This window comes from Phyllostomus hastatus, unplaced genomic scaffold (genome assembly GCF_019186645.2).
Source record: "Phyllostomus hastatus isolate PE091 unplaced genomic scaffold, TTU_PhHast_1.1 phas_contig_38, whole genome shotgun sequence".
NCBI lineage: Eukaryota > Metazoa > Chordata > Mammalia > Chiroptera > Phyllostomidae > Phyllostomus > Phyllostomus hastatus.
This window is the reverse complement of record NW_025333869.1, coordinates 39469868-39497087: the sequence shown is the minus strand read 5'-3', so window position 1 is coordinate 39497087 and position 27220 is coordinate 39469868. Positions and strand designations below refer to the sequence as shown.

General features: G+C 34.0%; 1 protein-coding gene across 1 annotated transcript in view; it reads right to left on the bottom strand.

The window, feature by feature from the left end:
- The window catches only part of PCDH15 (protocadherin related 15), a 782416-nt gene that overhangs the window by 178393 nt on the left and 576803 nt on the right, over positions 1 to 27220 (bottom strand). The window contains exons 20-21 of the mRNA XM_045842279.1: positions 5943 to 6248; positions 1427 to 1651 (exon numbers count right to left, since the gene is read on the bottom strand). Of these exons, the coding sequence (XP_045698235.1) occupies positions 1427 to 1651; positions 5943 to 6248 (531 nt within the window). The remainder of the gene's footprint in view (positions 1 to 1426; positions 1652 to 5942; positions 6249 to 27220) is intronic.

The following is a 27220-nucleotide window of genomic DNA, read 5'->3' as shown; positions in this document are numbered from 1 at the left end:
AGAGTTTTATATTTATTTTCCAGAGATTCATTCATATGATCTAATTTTCTACCATCACTGATTCAACTATTCTAGATATTCAATAAATGTACAATGAAACAGGCTTTGTTTTTATCAATGTTCTATACATTTTTTCAATAAAACATATTATTTTATTATCATTATTGATTTTGTTTTGGCTCCTTAAAGTGGAACATCAAGAAAGCTCTTGGCAGGTATTGTCATATAATTCTATTTTCTTTCTATTGTGAAAATATTTTCACTTCCAAATATTACTCCAATTTCCCTATGATTAGTCCAATTTTAGCTGAGTTTGATGAACTAGAATAGTTGATATTTCTTTTATTCTTCTTTATAAAAGAAATTATATTTCTTCTCATTTTCAAAGAGAAATCTTCAAGATGCTTTCCCTGTGGTGACTGTTGTGAGTAGAAATATCTCTTAGCAAATACCATGAAATTATGTTATCAGCAAAGCAGCTTGTCAGTACTGCAAGTAAACAGACCAATAGCAGGAAATCTGTAAGCCTACGGAAAATCTATATATGTGGAAAAATGAGAACTCTATTCCATTTCTCTTGAAAACAAACAGGTATGATAGTACACAATAGGGTTTTAAAGCTCTCTGTGATAATCTCACCTGAGTGCTCAGAAGAAAGGAAAGCAAGTGTCAATCTACATTTGGGTAAATATTCTGTAAATATATTTATGCTTATATCACTTGAGAGAAGTGGTGTTGAAAATATCTACAATTAAATATTGAATAAGATTTGGTTTAAATGTACAATAAATCAGGAATAACTTCCTGTGGAAGTCATTGGACAAGAAGATTTGACAAATAAAATAGTATGGTGCAGGGTATTTTAATGAGTGAGATAGCAGACCTAGAGAGATCAAGAAAGCCCCCAAGATTATAGAACTTGAAATGATTGAACCATAACATAATGCAATTTCATGTGATCCCAAAGTTTATTTCATTCTAGAATTTTGGCTTCCAAACTAAACTAAACTAAACTAAATTATTCTTGAGGCTTAGAACACAATCATTGAGTCATCTAATTTTTAAAATACTTTTATTTGAAGGATTCAGGCAAAGTTATTATCTCTGCTGTTGTGGAATTTGGAGTAAAGTACAGTTTGGAGATATTAGTATTTGGTTGAAATCACAGAGCTAAAGGCAGGCTCAGGCAGCCACAGTGTTTGAATTAATTTTTAGTGTTTCTTTCACATTTATCAGTTATTGTTAAATGATACAGTTATTTCTCAAGTCCTCATAAATATTTCACATTTAAAAATCTGTGTTCTGGGTCTGGTACCACTGTTTTATTACAACCTGTTACACTAAATACTATAGTCATAGTAAGAAAAGCAGAAGCTACATGTAGAGAATGAAAAGTAGGCAACCAGAGGTGATCTGTATCCCTTACCTTTACTATCACTGTGACAGTCGCAATACCAGGTGGCATTGTCCCATAAATATCAAAGGCCTCCACTAGAAAAGTGATGCTTGCTTCTTGGGGTGGAAATGACTCATAGTCCAAACTCCTTAAAAGGGAGAGTTCTCCTGTAAATGGATGTAGTGCAAAAATATGTTTCACTTCTGGGCTTCTTATTCGATAAGACACGTTTGCTCCAAGGTCAACATCTGTGGCCTGCAACAAGTTAAGCAAAAGAATACTTATATCAGTGGTATTACCACACAAGAGGAATGAAAGACAGATGAATGTCATGTGTCAGTGCTTATGACAGCAGATGTTTAATGACGACTGAAAGTCATATTTCAGAGAAAAGCACTTTTGTTAAAGTAATTTGCTAGAGAGGGAGGAGAGAGAGAGAGAGAAATATAGCTAGTGACATGGAATTTTGTTTTGTTGATCTTCTTGTTAAATTTACTTTATCTGAAAAACTACTAAGTAAATGAAGCATACCACAGTAAAGAAATACATATGGTCATAAATGGTCATTATTTCATGCTGATTGTAGAACCTCGGGAAGGGTCATCAAGGAACATGTATAAAGGACCCATGGGCAAAGTCAAAGGTGGGAGAAGGATTGAGGTTGGGAGGTGGGGGAAAGTGATGGTGGGAAAATGGAGACAACTGTACTTGAACAACAATAAAAAAGAACATAAAAATAAAAGAATACAGAAACATACATATTGGATGCTGGTAGAGATGGTTTTAGTAGGTAGAAAGAGCAGATGCATGATTTTGAAAAATCATCTATAGTGTATTCTTTTTGTTTTAAGAATCAGATTATGGGTTTATATGAGTTAAATGTTTAGTTGAAATCAAACTAAGTTCTACTAATAAAGCTGTTAGTATCTTAGAGATTCTCTGATTTCAAGCACCATTCCAGCTTCCTTACATTATTTGATGATGAGGAGGATAATCGGAATAAAGCACCAATGAGGACAAAACATTGATTACTCTGAGTTATCCTGCTACTGAAACCAAAGTATCTCTTCACAGAAGGGTTTATTTTTAAATAACAGATAAAAAGAAACGTGGCAAGTAGATGGGGAAGTAAGCAGAAGAAACAATCTTATATCAGTGGGTCAGGAAAATTCGGGACTCAGACAAATGGAAGGACACTATAGTATATGAATGGACTTGGGGGACTCAGAACACCCCAAACTCAGCTCTGCCTCCTTAACTAGTCAAAGAGATGCTTCTTCCTAGTCTTTGGGCTCTGCTCCACCTCACATTGAACACTGTGGAAAGGAAGTGTTTGAGGGTGGCTGCTTATGCTCAGTACCCCTCTCCCTTTTCAGGGATGCTCACTCTGAAGCAGAACATTAAACGGCACTGGGTGTCAGGGCTGGTGTTGGTTTCCTAGGGCAGCCGTAACAAAGTACTACAAACTGAATGACTAAAAACAACAGAAATTTGGGAGAGGGGTAGGTAGAAGTGCAAGAGGGTATGGGGGTATAAATGGTAACAGAACAAATACAATAAAAAGTAATTTAGAAAAACAGACAGCATGCCAGATTTAGCTATGGTTTTCTGACCCCTGGTGTAGAGCATGAGTATAATCAAACTTGTCAGCTTCAAGGTATATTGAGTTTAATCAATAAAAGTGTTAGGTATGAGAATGATCACTAATAATGGCTTATTGTTGGATCAACATTTACATAAAGAGCATTTTAGACTTATTTTAGAATAGCTGCATAAAAAGCAACTGTATGTATATGTTGGCATATGTTTATTTCATTTTGCCATCATTTTAGCAAACATTTTTTCTTTCTTCTTAAACTCCTGTAACTGCTTTTACATAATAAAACCTTTGAACAATGAAAAAAAAAGAAAAATACTATTTTAAATAAAAATAAATATGTTGAGTGATTTCCATAAACATAATAGATTATTAAAGCACTATAAGGAAACTGAAAAAAATATATATAATAATTTCATCTTACATGTATCTTATAATACATTTATAGAGATCACTTTATTATAACTCCTTTCATTTACCAAATTTTTATTGAATAGTTATTATTGTGAGGTGCAACAGAGATGAACAAGATGAATCAAGACATAGTTTCTGCCTTCCAGGTTACTGTCTCAAAGAAATAAGACATAAATACCCAAATCAAAGGGAAAAACTGATATATTACTTAAAAGTATTTAGGATTTGGACTGATATCTTTTAGCCGAAAGGATAGGTTTTTAAGAAGCTTTTGTGTAATGACTATTTCTTTCAGTAGCACAGGCTGGCAAAGGCAATTCTGGGAGAGGAAATGGATGGAACAAGAATGGCATTGGGAAGATGAGGGCTGGTTAGATTGTGCAGCACTCATGCAGTATCTCCTATGTTAATGTCCAGTCTTGGGTCCCTTTAAACAGTTACCAACATCATAATGAAAAAGATAACGCTAACACACAGATTTTATTATTTTCCTGCCTAAAATTCTTCTTGTTTTTCCATTCCATTTTAGATCATTTCCATTCTCTTTAACATGGTGAAAAAGACTGACAACACATTTTCCAGCCTTAGTCCCTAATTCTCTCCTCTATTTCAGCATTTTGAGCAAGTTCTTTGCACTGCCTTAGAAAGTCTTTCTTCCTTACTACTCAGCAGAAAGAAAGAAGGAGCTCCTACCCTTTGTGACAGCATGGATGGAACTAGAGACATTATGCTAAGTGAAATAAGCCAGGCAGGGAGGAGGGAGGGGCAAATACCTTATGATCTCACCTTTAAGTGGAACCTAATCAATAGAACAAACAAGCAAGCAAAATATAATCAGAGACATTGAAATTAAGAACAAACTGACAGTAACCAGAGAGGAGGTGGGAGGGTATAATGGTGGGGGAGAGGGTGAAGGGATTTCAGGAACAACTATAAAGGACACATGGACAAAACTAAGGGGGAATGGAAGCAGGGGAGGGAAGTGGGGATGGCTTGGGTGAAGGGAAAGTGGTGGGGGGTAAATGCAGACAATTGTACTTGAACAACAATAAAATAATAAAAAACAACCACAAAAAGTCTTTCTTCTTCTTTGCTTGAATGACTCTTACTCTTTAGGTCACCCTTTAGAAAGCAACTTTCTCTGGGAAACATTCTCTTTGATCTAAAGGTTAGGTTAAGAGCCCCACTTGTGATCTCCTAGGCTCCTCCTATTGTGAACCTCTAGTTTAATCACCAGTTTACTTGTCCATTTGCTACACCAGACCAAAAACTCCATGAAGGCAGAAAATTTATCCTTTTCATGTTTGAATCCTGAAAGTCTAGTATAGGATTTGACATGAAACAAACATTGAAAAAATATGCTTGTTGATGAATGAATAAATGAGATGAATAGAAGAATAAATAAATAATGGCCCTCTCCCTTGCCAGCTTATGTCACATTTTTCATATGTATTAATGTTTATAGTCTAAATATTTATCTAGTTTAATTATGCAAGAGATACAAGCTTTTTAAATCTGTGCTAACAAAATTTATGTTCTGGATGCAGGTCAAGGAAGGGCTAGAAATTTTTTTTTCCCAAAATATACTTCATATGTCACCTGTGCCAGAATTAAAGGGGTAGTTGCTTAAAATGAAAATTTCTGGTCCATCTTAAACTCCTGAATCAGAATACAAAGAGTTTCTACTAACAACACAATTGAGAAATGAAAAAGGAGGCACTAATGAAAAAAAAGAGTTAGAGCTGTAGAAGAATGTCAGTTACTCATTGAAAAAACTAGAACAATGAAAAACAAAATAGTGGGTATATAGCAATACCCTATTTTTGTAAAATATAGAAGAACTTTTTAAATGGGTGTATGTATACATATATATGTATATATGCATGTTTACATATCTATACATTTGATACTTGATACTTGATACATCTGAGTGCAAAGATAAATGTGGCAGAATAAACATAAAAATATTAATATTGAGCATTTTTGAAGTAAAAGTAGGAATTACTGACTTTTTATAGACTATTGTATTGTCCATTGTTACTATAAATATGGAGTATTATTTTTAATATTAAAATTATTTAGATGTGTTATTTAATTTTTACAAATGCAACCTTTCACCCTTTAATTTTTGGTATATCCCTAAAAGTAGAGTTATTAGAGTTTTGTTTTGTTTTGTTTTAAGATTTTATTTATTTATTTTTAGAGAGGGAAGGGAGGGGGAGAGAGAGAGAGAGAGAGAGAGAGAGAGAGAGAGACATCAATGTGCAGTTGCTGGGGGTTCTGGCCTGCAACCCAGGAATGTACCCTGGCTGGGAATCAAACCTGGGACACTTTGGTTCCCAGCCCGTGCTCAATCCACTGAGCTACGCCAGCCAGGACTTGAGTTATTAGAGTTTTAAAAATGTAGTACTTGAGAGATACTTATATTAATTTTACTTGGTGTTTTATTTTTTTGATTTCTTAAATCTGTCAATCCTATCCTAATAGCTAATCTCATTATGTGGAATTAATGAAATTTATGCTTCTTCCACACACCTCTATTTGAAGGAAGGAGGTCCCAGCCGGCAGATTCTCTTCAACAACAACAGTATATGTAGAATTGGTGAACACAGGACTATTATCATCAATGTCCAAAACTTTGATGGCCAGTGTTAGCGTTGAATGACGAGGGTGTACTGCTCCATCAGTTGCCACAACAACAAGTTCATAGTAGTCCCTGACTTCCCTGTTAAGCTTCACTGTTGTGTAAATACTCCCATTGGATGTGATTCGAAAAAGATTATTGAAGTTGCCCAAACTGTAATACACTTGGCCATTTATTCCAGCATCAGGGTCAGTTGCCTAAATGAAATTAAAAACAAAGAAATTCATATGGTACATTTTATTAAGCCTTTTCCAACATTTTGTTATGTTTCCCTTCTGAAAGAGCATATTCAATGAATCATGGTGTTTTCTAATTGAATACTCTTTTTCTCTAAAGAGAATATTAAAAAGATAATGATGATGTAATGCAAAAGCCTAGAACATGAAAAGAAATATAGCATAGTTTAATTAATATTCTTCATTTAAAATGAGCATAAAATAAATTGATAATATCATTAGCAATAGCAATATTGTTACAGAAAACTCTCATTACAAAAGTACTGAATATTTTATTATTATCATTTCTTTAATAGATTTCAAATTCTAAAATAATCTACTGACAACTTAAGATTCTATAGATTTTTTTAATTCAAGCACTTTTTATATTAATGTTTATATGTATGTTCAAGAATTTTATATATGTGTGTCTATATATATTTATATAACATCATTTAATCCTCACAATGTTCATATGGATAAATAGAATTGGTTCAATTTTACTAATGAGAAATCTCTGACTTAAGGAATTTATTTGTCTTGCTTAGCATTACACAAGAAATGAATATCTCAGTGACCTATTTTTTAGTACAATGCTTCATATGTTAAACTACTTAATAAATATTTGTGAAATTGATGAAAGTAAAATTTAAAATTACAACTTCTCCAAAACTCAAGTGACAGTAAAAGTATGGTAATGATGAGGCACCTACAATAGGTTCTTCTTTAATATCACAATAAAATCCCCAAGTGATAATTGAGAATTGCTGATATAATAATAATATAGTAACTGGAAATTTTAAGATATATCAATCACTTTACATAAAATAAAATGTGGAAAATTTGAGTGAACATTCTTCTCATGGAGTGTTATGAGATCTTACTAAACCTCAATTGTGATATAAATTATGACCTCTATGCAATACTGTGCATTTTGTGTTAAATAGCTCTATATTATTTTTCTTCAGAGAAACTGGAGGAAATTTAAGCAGCCAAAAAGGTTATATAGTTATGCCTCAAAATGTTGCTAAGGAAGATAAGGTACTTGGCTGCATTATGAGCCAAGGACACAATAATCACTTAATATCCACAACACTCTTCCCCTCAACACACACACACACACACACACACACACAAACAGAATGTTATCTTTTTGTCTAAAATCACAGCCTAAGTAACTAGAAAAATATATATATTCCAGTAATATAAATAGGTCTTATTTCATCATATCATTACTCTTGAAAATTCCAGTAACTTTTCCTGCCTGTGGGAATTCTTAAGGTCACAAAAATCAATCACTTATGTAATCAGTAATTTAAATGATAGTATACTTAGAAAACCTTATAGACTCCACCCAAAAAACTACTAGACCTAATAAACGAATTTGGGAAAACTGCTGAATACAAAGTCAACATTCAGAAATCAAAGGCATTTTTGCACAACAACACTGAAATATCAGATAAAGAAATTAGGGAAAAAATCCCATTTACTATAGTAACAAGAAAAATGAAATATTTAGGAATAAACTTAACCAAGTAGGTAAAATACCTTTACCCAGAAAACTACAGAACATTGAAGAAAGAAATTAAGGAAGACACAAATAAGTGGAAGTGTATACCATGTTCATTTATTAGAAGAATTAATATCATTAAAATGTTCATACTACCCAAAGCAATCCACAGATTCAACACAATCCCTATCTAAAGATCAATGACATATTTCACAGATGTAGAACAAACATTTCAAAAACTTATATGGAACCATTAACTACCTCAAGGAGCTTCAGCAATTTTGAGAAAGAAGAACTAAGTAGGAAGGATCACAATACCTGATATCAAATTATATTACAAGGCCACTGTAATCAAAATAGTCTGGTACAGGCATAAGAACAGACACATAGACCAATGGAACAGAACAGAGAGTCCATAAATAAAACCATGTCAATATGGTCAATTAATATTTGACAAAGGTGGCAGGAGTATAACATGGAGTGAAAATAACCTCTTCAATAAATGGTGTTGGGACATCTGGACAAGTACATGCAAAAAAATGAAATTAGGCCACCAACTTAACACCATCCACCAAAATAAACTCAAGATGGATAAAAGACTTAAATATAAGTCATGACACCATGAAAGTTATAGAGGAGAACATAGGCAGGAAAATTTCAGATATTTCCCACAGCAAAGTATATAAAGGAAAGAATAAACAAATGGGACTATATCAAGTTTAAAAGCTTCTGCATTGCTAAAGAAAACATCAACAAAATGAAAAGAGAACCAGCCATATGGGAAAACATATTTGACAATTATACTTCAGACAAGGGTTTAATCTCCAAAATATATAAAGAACTCACATGACTACACACCAGGAAGACAAACAATGCAATTAAAAAATAGGTAAAGGACCTAAGCAGACACTTCTCCAAAGAGGACATACAGAGACACATGAAAAAAATCACTAGCCATTAGGGAGTTGCAAATTAAAACTACAATGGGATACCACTTCACATTGGTCAGAATGGCCTTCTTTAATAAAACAACAAACAACAAGTGTTGGCAAGTTTGTAGAGAGAAGGGAATCCTAGTGCACTGTTGGTGGGAAAGCAGACCAGTGTAGCCACTGTGGAAAACAGTATGGAATTTCCTCAAAAAACTAAAGATAGAACTGCATTTTAATCCAGTGATCTCACTGCTGGGATTATGCTCTAAGAATTCTGAATCACCAATTCAAAAGAACCTATGCAAACCAATGTTCATAGGAGCATTATTTACAATAGCCAAGTGTTTGAAACAGCCAAAGTGCCCATCAGTAAATGAGTGGATCAAAAAACCTTGGTACATTTACACAGTGGATTCCTATGCAGCAGAAAGAAAGAAGGAACTCCTACCTTTTGCAACAGCATGGATGGATCTGAAGAGCATTATACTAAGTGAGATAAGCCAGATGGTGAAAGACAAATACCATCTGATCTCACCTATGAGTGGAACCTAATCAACAAATCAAACAAGCTAGCAAAATAGAATCAGAGACATGAAAATAAAGAACAAACTGACAGTGACTAAAGGGGTGGTGGGGGATGAGGATAGAAAGCAGGGGAATGGGCAAGTTAAGGACCATGAATAGAGGACTCCGGGGTGTGGACAATGGGGTGGGGTTTGACTGTGGGAGTTGGGCAGGGGCAGTGCAGGATTGGGTAGGGGAGAGCAATGGGGGGAAAGGTGGGACAACTGTAACTGAACAACAATAAAAATTATTCTTGCTCAGGTTACTTTTTTATATTTTATTTATTTATTTTTATAGAGAGGGAAAGGGGGGGAGAAAGAGAGGGAGAGAAACATCTATTGGCTGCCTTGCTGGGCACCCAACCTAGGTATGCAACCTGACCAGGAATCAAACTGGTAACCTTTCACTGTGCAGGACAAAGCCTAACCAACTGAGCCACATCATCCAGGGCTCAAGTTATGTTTTTATTCAGCCATGTGTTGGAAGATTTATTATGATAGAACACTTTAATTTGACATGTGTGTGTGTGTGTGTGTATGTGTGTGTGTGTGTGTATCTCAGGGGTGTTGTATATATGGTCATATATATGTCTAGCTGCTTAACATGTTTCCAAGAAGATGCATCAGATATGTCTGTGTTAGTTTTTATCACAGCTCTAACAAATTGCCACAAATTTATCAGCTTACACAACACAGGTCTATTATTTTATAGTTCTGTACAACAGAAGTTCAACATGGGTCTCACCGGGCTAAAATCAAGGTATAGGCAGGGCTTTGTTTCTTTCTGGAGGCTATAGAGAAAGATCACTTTCCTTTGGCTCATTCAGTTTGTTGATGTAATGTACTTCCTTGAGGTTGTCTAATGGATATCCCTCTCCTGGTTGTCACGTGAGGACCATTCCCAGATTGTAGAGGTCAGTCACATTCCTTGGTTCATGGCAGATTCCCTCCATTTCCAAAGCCAATAATAGTGGGTCAAGTCCCTCTCACACTTTTGAATCTCTCATCTTTCATGAGATTCTCTCCTCTTTCATGTCATCTCATACTACATATGAACCTCAGATACAAGCTGTGAGATATGTGGTGTAACACATATATACATCCCAGATATAATGGCATTTGCAGAAAAATCCCCCTTTATGCATAACATGCTTCCACCTATGTAAAATTCCTCAAGCTTAACTATACTGGTCCCAGCCACCATCCACTGTGGATCAGATTGCTAAATTACTTCTTAATTATTTCTTTCAGTTATTTCTTTTCAGAGAGATCTTTTATAAAAGAGAAAGTAATGATACCTGTCCTCTGCTTAACTTCTATCAATGATTTCCACTGCCTTGGGCAGTATTCAAAGCCTTAACATAGTTAAGAGGTTCCACATTAAATATTGCTTTCTCTATGTTCCAGAATATTGCAAACCTCTCCAACCTCCAAACTTCTCCAAATGCCTCTCTGCCTGTAGGGCTCTGCTGTTATTCACCAGCCTAATACCCACTCATCTTTCAAGTGTCAATTTAACATCACTTCCTCAAAGCAGTTCTCTCTGACTCCTGAAGTGGAAATTACAACCTCTTCTTAAACAGGTCAATAGTTCTATATACCTGCCATTTTTATTGCTTTTAATAATTTTAATTATATATTAATACTTATGTGTGATTATTTGTTTAATACTGATCTCCCTTTTTACAATGTAAGCCTTAAATAATATGGTCTGGGATTTATGTGTTTTCTTTTTTTCACTGATTGATTAATGCCTACTATAGTGCATAGCACATAGTAGGCACACATTTAATACTTAAATGCATAAACATAATATTAACATATAAATGAATGTATTATTACTGCTACAGAATTCTTTATTTTTGAAAGATTTTTATTTATTTTTAGACAGAGAAGGAGGGAAGGGGAAAGAGATGGAGAGAAATATTGACGTGTGAGAGGAATATTGATTGATTGCCTCTCGCATGCACCCCAACGGGACCAAATCAGCAACCCAGGCATGTGCCTGGACTGGGAATTGAACTGGTGACCTTTCACTTAGCAGGATAATGCTCAACCAACTGAGCCATGCCAGTCAGGGCTGCTATAGAATTCTTAAAATTATTTTATTCATTATATATCTATTGTTTGGTTTTATTTTGGTTAATATTTCTTGCTTTATCATTCTATGTAATTTTAATTAAGAATCTCAAAGCAAACATTTTGGAATTATTCAAATTGTTTCTGGGACTGATTATTTTAGCACAACCACTGATTACTAGTTTATGTTGAAAAATATCATTTTTTAAAGTACATGGTGGTATTTTGTCATGATCAAAACAAGGATATGATAACAATAAATGTCTGTGTACTTTCAATATTTTGTGGAATGACAGACAAAATAGGACTATGCAGGTTAAGATAGTAAATAACCATATTGTATAAAAAGAGATTGCTACATTATAGAGGTGCTGATTATTTTCAGTGTTTCTAGTGTACATATTTTAATGTAATTAACTTTGATGTGTCATTTGTTCTCTCTATATCTCAGATATCTCAACTTTAAAAAAATATGAAGTAGAATTGTAATTTAGAATCTCTTTCCCTACTATTATACATGTCAGAGATGAAATTTTCAAACACAACACAGATCATCAAGTATAACATAAAATAAACTATGGCTATTATATAATTCTCTATAACCTAGTTATAGAAAAATACAATTTTTTATTCCACTGTATAAAGTATAAAAAAAGTGAATAGTCCTTAATCTACTACTAATACTAGAACAGTATAATGTGGTAAATACATTAGTAAAAGATGAATTAGGAAAGACCTCACATTTGACTACAGAAATTCATGTTTGTAAATTGGTGGGCTGGAGGACTGTTAGGAAACTTACTCCAATGAGTGACTGACATACAAAGTTGTAATTTTAGAATAAACCACCTATCATGTAGTGCTTGCATCATATGGGTATTTCCCAAACTGGTGCATTAACCATATTTGCCCTTGGAAACTTCCCAGTGCACATTATCTCAGAGAAGTGTTACATTTTAAAATCCTCTTTATTTACAATTATTGAACCAGAACTTCTTCCATCCTTCATCTTGCCAAGGGGAAGAACAGTTTAGCAAGACTTCCCTGTCTACGCTGCCAAACTCACAGAAATGTTGGCTTTGGTAGAAGGAATTGGGTAACACACGGCCTCATTTAAAATCTGACTGTGTATAAGAATGTTATCATTGTGTGTTTGTTTAGCTATAAGTGCTCTTCCTCTATGGGCGAGATGAACAATTTCAGTCTTACCCATATGGGAAGAGTTGTGCGGGTGAGTGAAATTGTGAGATGCAGCATTATCCAACCCATCTGGCTCTCATACTAAGCCTGTTAATATCACTGTCACCCATCTGCCAGAATCCTGTATATATCTCTGAATTGGTTTTGAACCTGAGTAATGTATTGAATATTAGTTATTGATGTCTTCAAACTCCAGCGTGTTTTCACCACAGTTTTCAAATGAATTTAGTCATAAACCCTTTCACTGCTGTTTGACAGAATGTACTAATTCCTATGTTAGAACTCCTATGTACTAACTCTTTGAGGGGCATATTTGTTAAATACTGCTATAATTCAGTAAACAATATTGGGATCATTTTCACACAATATTTCCACCTTGCACTTCTTGTTTTCCATGACATAGCACTCCGAAATTACTGCCTTATGTTCATAGAACCAACGATGCTACTCTCAGCCATGTTGGGGTTCTTAAAAGGGTCATTAGTAAAGTAATAAATGGTTAAGAAATTATAATAAGAAAAAATATAGGTGCCCAGCAGGACTACTAAAAGATTGTTTTTAAAAAATAACTTAATAGAGAAAGCAATAGAGAGAGAATTAAGTGTTTGGTTTTCATCATGGCTTTGATAAAGTAACTATGGGTGTGAGTTTTCCTCAAGCTACATTTTTTAAAGATTTTATTTATTTATCTTTAGAGAGGGAAGAGCGGGAGAAAGAGAGAGAGAGAGAGAAACATCAATGTGTGGTTGCTGGGGGCCGTGGCCTGCAACCCAGGCATGTACCCTGACTGGGAATCGAACCTGTGACACATTGGTTCGCAGCCCAAGCTCAATCCACAGAGCTACACCAGCCAGGGCTTCAAGCTACATTTTGAGGAATGTTAGTTAATGTCCCTTATGATGCTACTGTGTTTTTTAAGGGGAAAAAGTGAGGGGAGATAGAGAGAGAATGGGAGGTTATGTTCAAATAAATAAAGCTTAGAAACTATGAATATACTTTTTAAAATGTTTCATTACTTCAGAACTTCTCAAGTGCCAATAATATTCTAATGAATAAGGTGAAGTTCTCAAGGGGAATACTTTATGCACCAGATTCAGAAATGGTAAGTTTCAAAATGTAGCCTCCTTTCAACATACTGGGCAACTTACAGAAAGAAGCCCAAATCCAAACTCTTATGTATGATTTAATTCTACTCCACATATTCAGCATTTTGTACTATTTACTCCCCTTTTCTACATTTCCCTAGGACTCAGCATACACTTTTTGACATTTTTATCAGACCTCACTATGATGACTCCTTATTTATCTTGAAATTTCTAATGATTCATCCATTCTTCAAATTCCAACCCAAATTTCACCTCTTCTACAAAATTTCTAACATATAGGAATTAATTTACATATTGTGCAATTGATGATTGTTTCCTTTTATTACTTTTAGTTTACCATAAATCTTTTCAGAATATGTCCCATACCTCTTCATATATTATTTTTTTTTCTAATGTACAACTATCTCTATTTCATAGTGGGGTGATTTGTTGAGAGAAACTATCCAAACAAATATTCAAAATATGAACTGGAAATAAATGTTACATGGAGTATTTTTAGCAATAGGGTTTCATAATTTTGTTTAAGTCAGCTGAAATGTAACAGCATGTTCAAAGTCAAGTGCACATATACACACCTACAAACATACATTTTGATCTGATTTAGCACAACTAATTCACTGAATGTCTAGATTCCACAAATAGAACTATATTTGATACTCATGGAATAAAAAACTGTAATATTTTGAATATTTTGTTGGAAAATACTATAAACATTTTAAGGTAACTCAGGAATGCATCTAATAGAGAGAAATAAACCAGAATATTTATAAAATGCAAGGATATTTCTTTCTTTTTCTATCTCTAAATTAAGGAGCATAAATTGGGTCAGGTAAGTTAAGTGACAGGGACTGGCTAAACAAGCTAGTTTCATTTCTTCACTATTATAGATGAGTATGTATATATTAGACAAGATGGCCAGACACAAAATCCCTTATTATCAGCAGTACTGTCAAGAAATTTGCATTGAGCCAAGGAGCTCAGTGTGTGATGCTGTAATGAAACCATTTATCTTCCTAGAAATCAATTAAAAGTTAATTAAGATTGTTGATAAGAAAAATCACACATATCTTCTTCCCTTGTACTACATCAAAGCAATAAACAGTAATAGCTGCAACTTTATAATCATCTGTCCATGGTTAACACATTTTATAATATATAACTTACTATGGGGCCTGATTTGCAGCTACTAATTTGTGATTGCTGGGGAATTGGCTGATAGTCTGCAGTCAAGGAAGACCTCACTGTGAAGTCAAGACCTTACTGGACAAAACTGTGAATATTTGCTAAAAAAGACTTCTGGAAAACCTTAATCATTAAAATCAACGTTAGGAGTACATTAAAGCGAACTAAATAATTAAGGAAGAAATCAGATCATGTGTAAGGGAATTTATTGAACAAGATTTTTAAAAAGATTTTACTTATTTAAATTTTAGAGAAGAGGAGGGAGGGAGAAAGAGGAGAGAAACATCAATGTGTAGTTGCCTCTCACGTGCACCCCACTGGAGACCTGGCCCACAACCCAAGCATGTGCCCTGACTGGAATTGAAGCAGTGACCCTTTGGTTTGTAGGCCAGCATTCAATCTACTGAGCCACAACAGCCAGGACTTATTGAACAAGATTTAATAAATATTTGTTGATCATATTTTTTTTATTTTTGATTTTTTTCTATTTTTATTTTAATTTTAACCAGTTTTTGTGTATGTAAATTATAGTATACAATCAGAACACCATTTTATAGCATATCATCTTAAAAGGAAGCAAGGAGTTATATTTCATATAAATTATATATATTAATCATGTTTTCCTCTTCTTTTCCAAGGGGTCTATAGTGCACACTTTCCTATCAATAAAAGTGGAAGCCCATTACTGGGATGCCTACCTGGGGGGCTACAAATTTTATAAAGATCTAAAAGTTGCCTGCATGGTGGTATACATTGGGATAACACCTCAAATCTGCACCCCTTCCATAGACACATCTCTGGGTAGATTCCCTGTACGTTTTTAATGATTAATTCCAATGTAAAGTATTTTATATTCATGCCCCTTCAGATTAATTATGTAGATATAAAATCATCTCTGTTTATTCTCACCACAACCAGGCATATGCTAAGTACTCTGAAAACAAGAAGAAAATATGTCTATTAGTAAAGGTGTGAACTACCATGTAGCACTAGACTAGGCAGTATGAAGCTGACTGAAAAGGAGCCTCACTCTACTTTCTTCTTGCCTTTATGGCAATTTGAGAGGCTGTGTGCATTCTTTTCTCACCTTGAAGTGGCAGCCATAAAAGTTGTTGAGCAGAAAGGTCGGAGGAGAAGTTGGGCAATGCATTGTTAAAGACATTACTAATGGAAATACTTTTCTACTTATCTAACAACTTTATTTCTTTAAAGAAGCTGAACTATTTCCAGGGCTGTGATTATCAGTGTAAAAGCAGAAAAGCAATTTAGTGACTCAAGATTTTGGTAAGTTTTTCCTCTCTCCACGTAAATGCTTCATATTCATTATTGAACAATGGCAAGTAGACTTACAGGCTGGATGGTAACAGCTGAACTTGAGCTCAAATCACTAAAAACATAACCAGACTAAACAGTATTAGAACTGTCAAATATTTAATCCTTAACAATCTAGAAAATCTATATATAAACTCTCTCCAGTTTAAAAGCCTAGATATTTCCCTTACTAACTATTCACTTTTGGTAAGTCCATCACTCTAAGCCTCCATCTTTCATCTGTAAAATGATGATAATGAGTATTTATCTCACTATCCCTATAAAGACTGAACACATTTAGCAGCATGCCTGGCCATATTAAATAATCAATAAAAATATATGTTTATTATTGTTAAGGTAATATCTACTTAAAAACTTTAAAAAGCTCTATTTTGTCCTAAAGTACTTTAAAAATATTTTTGGTAGAACAAATAGTACTTTTATTTGGCTTATTTGTACATCTCACTTTCCTTATGATTATGTTTAACCTGTCATAGTGAATCTATTAGGTTTAACTAATTTTGTTGTTGTTGAGGCTTTTTCAGAATTTTGGTTTCTGAATTTATTACAACTAATTCATTTGTGAAAGGTCATTAATTAAACCTATTTGTGAAAGATCATTAATTAAAACACCATTCACATGGTGTTTTCAGTGTAACAAATAAAAATAAAAAAATGGTTACATGACCAGAGCATAAATGAAAGAAAGGATAGATTGCTTCAGTTACTACAAGCAATAATGATGAAGATTTAAGGCCACTGAAACATGAATTTAGCCAGTATTAGATACTAGAGAAATTTCTCTGAAAAAGTACATCTGATGATTTAATAGATATTGCCATACTGATAAATGATTGCAATGTCTGGACTAAAAAATATCAGCTATATTATTGGAAAATAAAAAATGTATTCCATTTGAAAGTAGAAGAGTTGATAAATTCCAGTTGCATTTAAAGCCATTTCACCAAGAAACATGCCCTGCATTGTGCAGCTCAGTAGATTGAGCACAGAGCTGTGAACCAGAAGGTCCCCAATTCACTTCCCTGTCTGAGCACAAGCTTGGGTTGCAGGCCAGGTCCTCTGTAGGGGGTACCTGAGAGGCAACCACACATTGATGTTTCTCTTCCTCTCTTTCTCCTCCACTTTCTCTCTCTCTAAAAAAAAAATAATAAAAATAACCCTGGCTGGTGTGGCTCAGTGGATTGATTGAGCAGAGGCTTGAGAACCAAAGGGTCACCAGTTCGATTCCCTGTCAGGGCACATGCCTGGGCTGCTGGCCAGGTACCTAGTCTGCATCCCTGGGGGGTGTGGGAGAGGCAATCATACATTAATGTTTTTCTTCCTCTCTTTCTCTCTCCTTTCCCCTATATCTAAAAATAAAAACAATAAAAAATAATAAGATCTTTAAAAAAAGAATAAATAAATAAATAAAATCTTTAAAAAATAATTTCACTAGGAAAAAAATGCAAGTGATCTGGACCTAATTACAGATTATGAGGCTCTTAAAATCATTATAGTGAGAGATGAAAGGGGTATAAAAATTATTTCACACTAAACATTTCCTTACTTGTCATAACTACAACAAGCTATCCTTCTAAATAAGAAAGGGATACATTCTACCAACCAGTGAAATCAGTAAGTAGTTTTTTCCCACAAAAAATGTTTGACAGCTGCCCATATTTTTCTCCAAAGCTATGTATCTTTTTTTAGTGTTTTAAAATTCTTTCCACTCTAAAGTAGAGCAAACCTCAAGTAAACTGTACTTAAGGGCTTAGGTACCTCTGTGGGATGCCCTTTCTGACTTTCCCAAGTCAAGACAGCTGTGCATCCACTGAGACTGCATCATTCTCTTCCTTACTTAGCTCTATAATGTGATGCAATTACTTGCTTACCTGCATGTCTCCTACACTACTCTTCCAAGATTTGAGGACAAGAATCATATACTACTTGGAGCTGACTTGAATGTCGACTCTTCAAAAGTATACAATGAATATTTGCCAAATAAGTGTTCAATTAAAGACTTCCTTTTATTAAGTAGTAGGTGCCTTAATGAATGTTTTTTGAGCCTACCAATAGCCAAATCAATTACTCCTAGTTACACAATAAATTACATTTTATCCTAATATTCAAGGCTCTATGTGACCTTGCTCTAACCTATCTTTATGCACTGATTTGCCATGACAAAGTCTCTGACACAAAGTCTGTGTTTTAGTTGAAATAGTTTATTTATTGCATCAGTCAGCTTTCAGACAACTCCAAAATCTCAGGGGTTCACCATCACTGATGTTTACTTTTCACCCATGCAGTGTCTGTTTTGAATGCCCTGAAGCTCTACTCTTCATCAGCTTTACTCCAGGATGGAGGCTGAAGAAGCAGCATCTATGGAAATAGGCTGCTCACATGACTCAGGCTGCTCATGTGAGCCATAGCTCTTAATGCTTCTGCTTGGCAGTGGAACATATCACCTATGCTCCCACTTCATTGGTCAAGACAAATCTTATATGATCAAGGCTCATATCATTAGGTGGTCAGTAGCAGCTTCTCACAGTGTGGGACAGCCAAAAATTGGAAACTATAGATAGTCTACCACCCTCACTGTCCTTGAAATGCACCATGTTTCCTTCCTTCCTCATAGTCTTTGGTTTTTAAATCCTTCAAAACCTACTTATCTCATCTTCTTTCTGGGAAGCATCTTCTTTTCATCTAACCTCTGACTGCTCTTGCACTAGGCACAAGCCACTTTCTTTAATTATGTATATATATGTGTTGTGAAATTAAATATTAGGCCTAAAAGTTACAGTTCATCCACTTATTATATAATGATAATATATATATGATATATATCTGATAAGATATAAGAAAATTCAAAAAACTATGGTACATTTACACAATGGAATTCTATGCAGCAGAAAGAAAGAAGGAGCTCCTACCCTTTGCAACAGCATGGATGGAGCTGGAAAGCATTATGCTAAGTGAAACAAGCCAGGCAGTGAAAGACAAATACCACATGATATCACCTTTAACAGGAACCTAAACAACAAAACAAAGAAACAAGCAAAATATAACCAAAGACACTGAAATAGGGGACAGATTGACAGTGACCAGAGGGGAGAGAAGAAGGAATTCAGGGGGGAATGGGTAGGGTTTACAGGAACAAATTTGGAGGACACATGGACAAAAACTAGGGGTAGGGGGTAATGGGGGGGAAGAGGGGAGGGTTGGGTGGGTGGGCTGGAATGGGAGTAAGTGGGAGAAAACTGTACTTGAACAATGATTAAAATAAAATTAAAAAAGAAAGAAAGAAAAAAGATATATCATAAGAAAATGTACAATGCATGAGAAGTATGATATTCAGACAGAAATGAAAATAGAGAATCTATAAAAAATAGACAGTAAGAAAATGGAAATAAACTATCTTCCTAGAGTTGAGCAATATTTCATTCAAAGTGAACTGAGAGTGTCAAATTAAGCAAGCCAGTTTAAGTGGATACAACATAGCCTAGAGTTCTCTTAATAATAGAGTATAAATTAACTCCAAATGATTAAATAGTAGCCTGAGGAAGAAGCCATGTAGTTCTGTACTAAATTTTGTACATACACAAGCATATCATGGTGGACAACAATCAGAGTATAGGACTTCAATTTTTTAGGAAAAGAGTTGTCAGTTTCATATTCACACAACAAACAAAAATGTTTTATGTTCATTAATGTTCTCATATAGTGATTCTGACTTTTTTCCTTCTCAAATATTCCCTATACTATTGAAAGAGGAGAGAGAAATTAATCTGGGAGGACTCATTTCATGATTGTCATATTTTTTCCACTATTGCTTTGCATTTAAGAATTTTGAACTGTGAGTGTGGTGTGTATCACACCATTTTGTGTGATGGTGTAAGGTCATTTACTAGAATTATATTCCATTCCCTCACTTACTTTTACTTATCAAACATCTGTAGTCTCATCTTTTTTCTATAGACAAACAAGCACCAGATCCTAAATTTAAGTGTATTTTGCTAAACTAACTGCTGCTATCTCATGTCGCTTTTATCCTATCAGGAAATCCTCCTCCAGCTGCCCAACCTGATTGTTCTTCAGCCCGAGTGTCACCCCTCTTGGCATCTGAGTACATGGGAAGCATCACCCCTATGCTCCTGACACTCATTGCACATTACTTTAGCAAAGTCCTTTTTACTTATTTTAATAGCTCCATGAAATTAAGACCAACTTAAGGGCAGGCTGTTTTGCTTATATCTGTACAATGTTTGTTTTGTGCATTGTATTTTCTGCAAAATTTTCACATGAAGCTATTTTCATTATGCATTTACATATCACTCCTACCCTAATCACAGTATCACATGCAGAAATTAAAAACTTATTATTTGAATGAAAAATAGATTGAAAATTAAAATTTATCATTTATTATTTAAAGTAACACATCTTCCTTTTTAGATGAAAATTAAATGAACAATCACATCAGAATGGTTTATTTCTGGATTTTGTTATTATGTTATTATTCTATTGTTTTCCTTTAATTTTGTCTGTAGAATGCTTTAAAGAAATCTATTTACAGTTCAGTTTGAAAACAAGTGTTGTATATACCTCGTCTATTGTTTTATGGATTTAAATCTAGTACTTTTATTTTGTGATATTCTATTCCATTGTTAACTCAAACACTTTTCATTATAACTCCCCTAAAGAGGCCTTTTTAGATATTTTTTTCCTAATTGCACCTCCATGAAATTGTATTATCATAGATGTATTGTATATCTATTTATGTGCACATATGTTTATCTGTACTTTATGCATAAAAATGTATGTTTTTCTGCCTCTCAAGAAGCATTTTCTTCCATTATAGGAGTGATATGCTCTTGTTAAAATGAATGCTTTAGTCATAAGAAAGTTCTCTGTAACTTCCTAATATACCACAGGTAAGAATTTTAATTAAAGCATCATTTCTTCAATAACGAGTATTGTTTCTTCAATTACTCATTACAATGATGTCACTGCCTAAAATATTTGCCCAGATTATTCTGTTGGGTAACCAACCCTTTTAGGGCATCTCTGGAGTTGCAGTCAATAGTCATCACTTTTTAAGTAAGTAAAATAACAATACCATCACCACAAACTGCATTCTATGCATTCATATGCGTGGCTTGGGCATTTTTCTGCTTGTGCTTACCTTTTCTGCCAAGTTCTAACACACTGAATTGTTCTGTTTTTATTTTTAAAGTATTTTAGTTTCCTCTATGCTTATTGAAGATGTCATAGTTTGCTTATCAGATGTTTTCATCTGCTACTACTCTCAAATTTTAATTTTACTTTTATCTGGTATTCTTTTGAGTTAAATATAAAGATGCCCATGGATTTCCCCAAAGAGCCAAGACTGCACAAAAAGTACTGTCCTTCTGACTGTCACAGAGTGTTCTGTTGTTATGTTGTCTCACAAATGATTTGCTTCTATCAGTGCTAGAAGAAATCTCAGCTGGAACCGGGACACATTTTGACAGCCAGGTTGGATGCTCTATGACGTTCTTAATTGCATTTTCTGGAGATTATCAAGCATTATGTTATAGGATGCATACCTAATGCAAAAAAGAATACTTTGTACCAGTATGAAATTCACTTAATGAAAGAAAATATCTTCTAATTCACGAACACTATGAATAATGCCTTTTACTGGACATTAATATATATTTTTTCCCAAATGCAAGCATAAAATTAAAAGGGTTTCCTCCATTTTACATACATTGTTATAATCTTATTGTATTTACCTACCCTGATAATGCCACTTAAGTAGAACAGGGTATAGATTTTGATCTCTTGGGTTTATTTTTCATCTGTCATTACTTGAGCTATGTTTAAAATTCAGCAGTTTTTCAATTATGTTCCATTTCCCTAATCTGGGATGTTGCCAAACTGGTTGAGAAATGTATGTTTTACATTCATTCATCTGCCAACAATGCACTGGATTTTCTAGAGATCACATTGTCAACTGTCTTGTCTAACAGATTTATTTAAATTAGGAGAATAGAATTAATTGGACGAATAACTCATCTCTCCTTATTTACTCCCTACTACTGCATTTGTGTGCTGAAAAAAGAATTAATATGTACAAAATGTAGAACTGTCCTTTGAATCAAATGTTGGATTCAGATTCTGCTGAGTTCTTCCTTTCCAGCTGCCTTCTTTCTATCATGCTGTCAGAGCACATCCTTATGTGCCACTGACTTTATAAATGGTGTCTATTTTGGAATGATTGCCATGCAACAGGCATCACACAAAGTGCTGTTTCCTTTAATGTCAGTGTGAAATGACATTATTAAGTTGCTGCTCAACTTAATATTGGAAATATTTGTAGATGTTTTTAAGTTACAGATTTTATAAAAGATGTTTTATCAATGCTTAAGTTTTTTTATTTTGTTGTTGTTAAATAAGAAAAAATAAAATAAACTCAATTAGAGACTTTTAAAAGTGGAAGTAAACTTTTGGACATACATTATTTTATTAACATATTCTCATTAAAAACATTTTAAATATCAACTGGTCATACAGAAATTATCCTTGAGAATAATGAGATTTATTCTGTGGAATTCTGTTGATGGTTAAAACGGCCTCATCAATATAATTAAGTAATAAAAGAACTGGAGTCTCGCATAAAAAATAGAAAAAAATAACCAGAAGTTAAAATTAAGTGTATAACTCTAAGAAACTAAAATTCTACAATCTGTCTACCAAGTATCTTTGCAGATAATAAAGAAGAAAGTTATTGATTTATTTCAAACTTAAAGTTTAAAGAATCTAAATGGAGACTGAAGCTACCATCCAACAAGACAAGTTTGAACCATTTGATTTGGTTTGCCCAGAGGAAGCATTACTCTTGCAACTTCCGTAAAGATGATCACTTTTGACAGAAATCTATTTGTTTTGACTGGAATGAGTGTGATGCTGAGGAGTTATAAAGCCATTGGAAAAGTCTGTAGGCTCAGAAAAGCTCCTCATAAAAAATGTTTCAATACAAGGAAAAAGACAGTGAAAAAGAGACTGTATTTGCTATATATCCACATCTTGAATTATGATACCTATAGAGAGTACTCCAGCCCTGGGTTGCAGAATCCCAATGACCTAATCCTTCTGAGATATTATAAACTAAATGGCGAGAAAACAAGTCAAAGAAATATTGACTCTTTTTGTTTATTTATTTTGTAGACTGAACCTAGATTTGAAAAAAATCCTCTCATCTTTGATTCTTGTATGACTGGAGGAAAACCAGCACTACTCAGTTAGAGTGGCGTCCTAGTACACCAAGGTTTGGGTTTGATCTCCAGCCAGCATACATATAATAAATAATCAATGAATTCTAAATAAGTGGAACAAAAATTGATGTCTGCTTGCTCTCTCTCTCCTTTTCTATGTCTCTAAAATTAATTTAAAAAGAACTGCAGTATATATGGGTCTTTGTTTGCAAGTTGCATTCCCTATAAAACAGGCAATAAGGTAGAAATTATTTGCAAGTGGTTTATTGGTGTGTACCTTTGAGACCAATGCATTTGGGAAGCAGCAGAAGAAAGCAGGATTAGATTAAGAAGTTTAACTACTATTCAAGGCCAAAAACAAACTTGGCCAACTCTGGAAGGTGTCTGGAATTAGAATTGCATGTAAGAGTTATTCTGGTTTGAGCCAAAATGGCCAGGACTTCACACTTGGACATCGGTAAGAATGTGGTTACACCGAGAGGGGTGTGACCAAGGGTAAGACAGTTCTCTTCAGCTGAGGTAATCTCCACAGTAGCAAAGAGCTGGAGGATGTCTGCCTGCCCCACTCCCAGAATCTGGAGCAGTATGTTCTTCCCTGAAGGGGGATCTGGGTGGTACATCTCAGTCTTCAGCATAAGCCTATATCTGCATTACCTTTTCATTAGATTAAAAACTTAAAAAAAAAAGAATATAATGAGTCACACACATACTTATAGATATACATGCCTGGAATCATTACAATATTAATCATTCATTGTTTTCCAAAGAAATAATCAGCTTCAGAGTACAGTACGGCTTCAATGTCACACAAGTCTAGGGTTTGGTTGTTTTGACCTAAACCAATAATGGTCTGTTTCTGCCCTTACACTATGAGGTGTGGCTCAACAATTCTTTTGAATGCATTTTTCATCGAAGAGCCAAGGCCTATATATGGTAAATTTTACATCTTTTCTATCCTTTAATTCTTACAAACATAGCAAGACAGTTATTATTGTCCACATCACAGATAAGAATATTGCGGAAAGCTAAGAAACTTGTTCAGGTTCCTGCAGTTTCCTAATTAAATAACTTAGATTGGAATTTAGGGCATTAATATTCATCTATTTGTGATTTTTACTAAGAAAGAGGGGTTGTTAACATTGATGAGCACTGGGAATTATTTTAACTCTATGATAAATTGGAGCCCAGAGATAAGCAGTAAGACAACATGAAAACAATTTAGAATTCAGTCTAAAATAGTTTACTTATTTTAATTATAAAAATTAAGAGCCATATTACAGAAATCCACACTTTGAGATTATTATTGTGCAGCAATTCAGAATTTAAATGTATTCTGTTAGAAAAATAAAAACCTAGGTTACAGGAAATTTCACTGGTTCCTCTCACATTATTCCTTGCTCTGCTACAAGCTAGTCTAAAGTGATGCCAGGGGAAAAATAGTAAAGTCAATGGAAGTCATAGCATGAAATCCTGGGGAAAATAATATGCAATGTACCCAGGCCTTTGAAATTCACTTATTGTTTTGAGACTCGGAGGTAATCATTTAAAAATAAACCTATACTCAATTCAACATCTATTCCTGTCTTCTGCATTCTCCCTGCTTCTGAAATTGAGGAGAAGCTTTATCAATGGATTCAATTCCATCTTACAGTCCCAGAGGCTATGTTCCAAGAACATCCTCCACATCCATTTTTACTGAATCTATTTCCATCAGCCTTCAAAACTGCTAAAGGAATTATCATTACAAAAAAAAGAAGAAAAATAGCCACTACCTACTATATCTGTTGTCTTGCTACATACAATCCCTTTTCCTCCCCATCTAGGACATCCACACATGTTAGGCCATTGCTCACCCATTCCTCAGTGAGTTATTTATTGTCACACTAAACTATATTTTTTGTTGTTGTTTTAGGCTTTGCATTTTCTTCTACTTAGCGTAAGTAGTCTTCACAGAAATTGATTATTCTTTAATTCTCAGCTTACATAGCTCACCCACAGAGGGGACTCTCCTGGGCCTCTCAACATATAGAAATATCCTTACTATTCACTCTCAGAACTCTCTATCTTCCCGCACAGTGCTGTGATGATTTTGACTTTTGTATCTAATGGTGTGTTTATTCATTTAAGGTCTGACACATTTTGGTTGGTGAGGTTCCTGAGAGAAGAGTTGTAACAACTTCTGGTTGTTACAACACTCAGTCCAGTGCTCCACACAGAGCAGACACATCATAAATCTTCAATCAAGAAATGATAAATGAAAGATAAAAAAGATCCTAGCTGTCCAGCTAAAGTAAAAAATATATTGATGCAATTTAGATTAATTATTGCAGAAATACATATTGACAAAATGCTACCATTTTCTCTTTTATAAGTGACAGAGAATCAAACTCTTCAAAGATAGGCAGAACAAGATATTATTTAGTCTACAAGCAGCAGGCATTCTTGTAAATGCTGGTGTTGGTAAAAAAAAAACAATATTCTGATTATAATATTCTTGCATAGGTTTTTATGTTAAGGTAGTAAGTACAGTTAAAAGAATACCAAACTTTTGGGCTGAAAAAAGTTTCCCAGTTCTTTTCCCAGTTCTTTTTATTCCCAGTTCTTTTACTTATTAGTTATGTTACAGTTTATTTACTTATATGTTACCACTCACATATTCTATCTGAGATATTATGCCAGTGAAATGGGAGAAAAATTTAGGTCTTAAAGTGCTTTATGAAATCTTAGGTGCTAACAATCACTATTTGCAATTAATCTGCACATTCTGAAAAGGCAATCCTTAACCTAATAGGGGTTAAATTTGTTACATTGCTCTTTATTCTTAATATCAGAACATTACTTTAATCATTAATTTCCCCAGCAATCATATAATACTTGTCAGAATCCACATTTGGAGAGATATACAAAAGCATAGGATATGTTTCCCTAGTATTTGCTACTTAATAGCTCTTAAAGATATTATAATTACTTACGTTAAAAAAAACTAAGCTAAAATACAAACAACTATGTCAAGTCTTTGCTATCTTCAGTTACTAAATGTATCCTGTGAATAACATTGGATGTTCAGAGCAGGTGCAAATGAAGTGCTACACGCCAATTAGACAAAAATAGGTATATGTGTGCACATATACCTTGTAACAGATACTTGTTCAGTACCTTCTAATTCAAAAGCTGCCTTTGTGCACATTATCCCTTTTAATCATCACATCAAAAACTATAAGATATTTATTATGATCACTTTCATTTTACTGTTGAGAAAACTGATGTTATAAGAACTTAATAAATAGACCAATTTGTATAACTAGTAAATAGCAGAACTAAAACTTCAACCCATATTTTTTTTAGTAGAAAACTGGTGCTTTTCCTACCACATCAACTTTTCTTCCCCTCACTTTTTCTCTTGCTTTTTTATAGTGACATATGCTAATCTACATGATAACATACTAAAGGATGTACCACACCATAACATACATGCCTTAAATCTTACTCCTCATGCCAATCTGCTCAGATTACCTAACAGTAGCTTCATTGAAAACTGGTATAAACATAGTTTCCTCAACTAAGATAATGAACTTTACTCTCAGATACATAGGCATATTACTTTTCATTTATTTCAAAAGAATACTATTGCATCTTAAATAAACCAAAATAATATTTTCTCTGTCCTAATTGATTTTATGTAAGTAGACACTTTATAAAGGGATGGACTGTCAAGATATACTACAAGGTTCAGAGAGATGATGGAAAATATGACCGTTAGACTAATAGTCACATCTCAAGTCTGAATTCTAAATAAAATTTTCTATAATTTACATGCA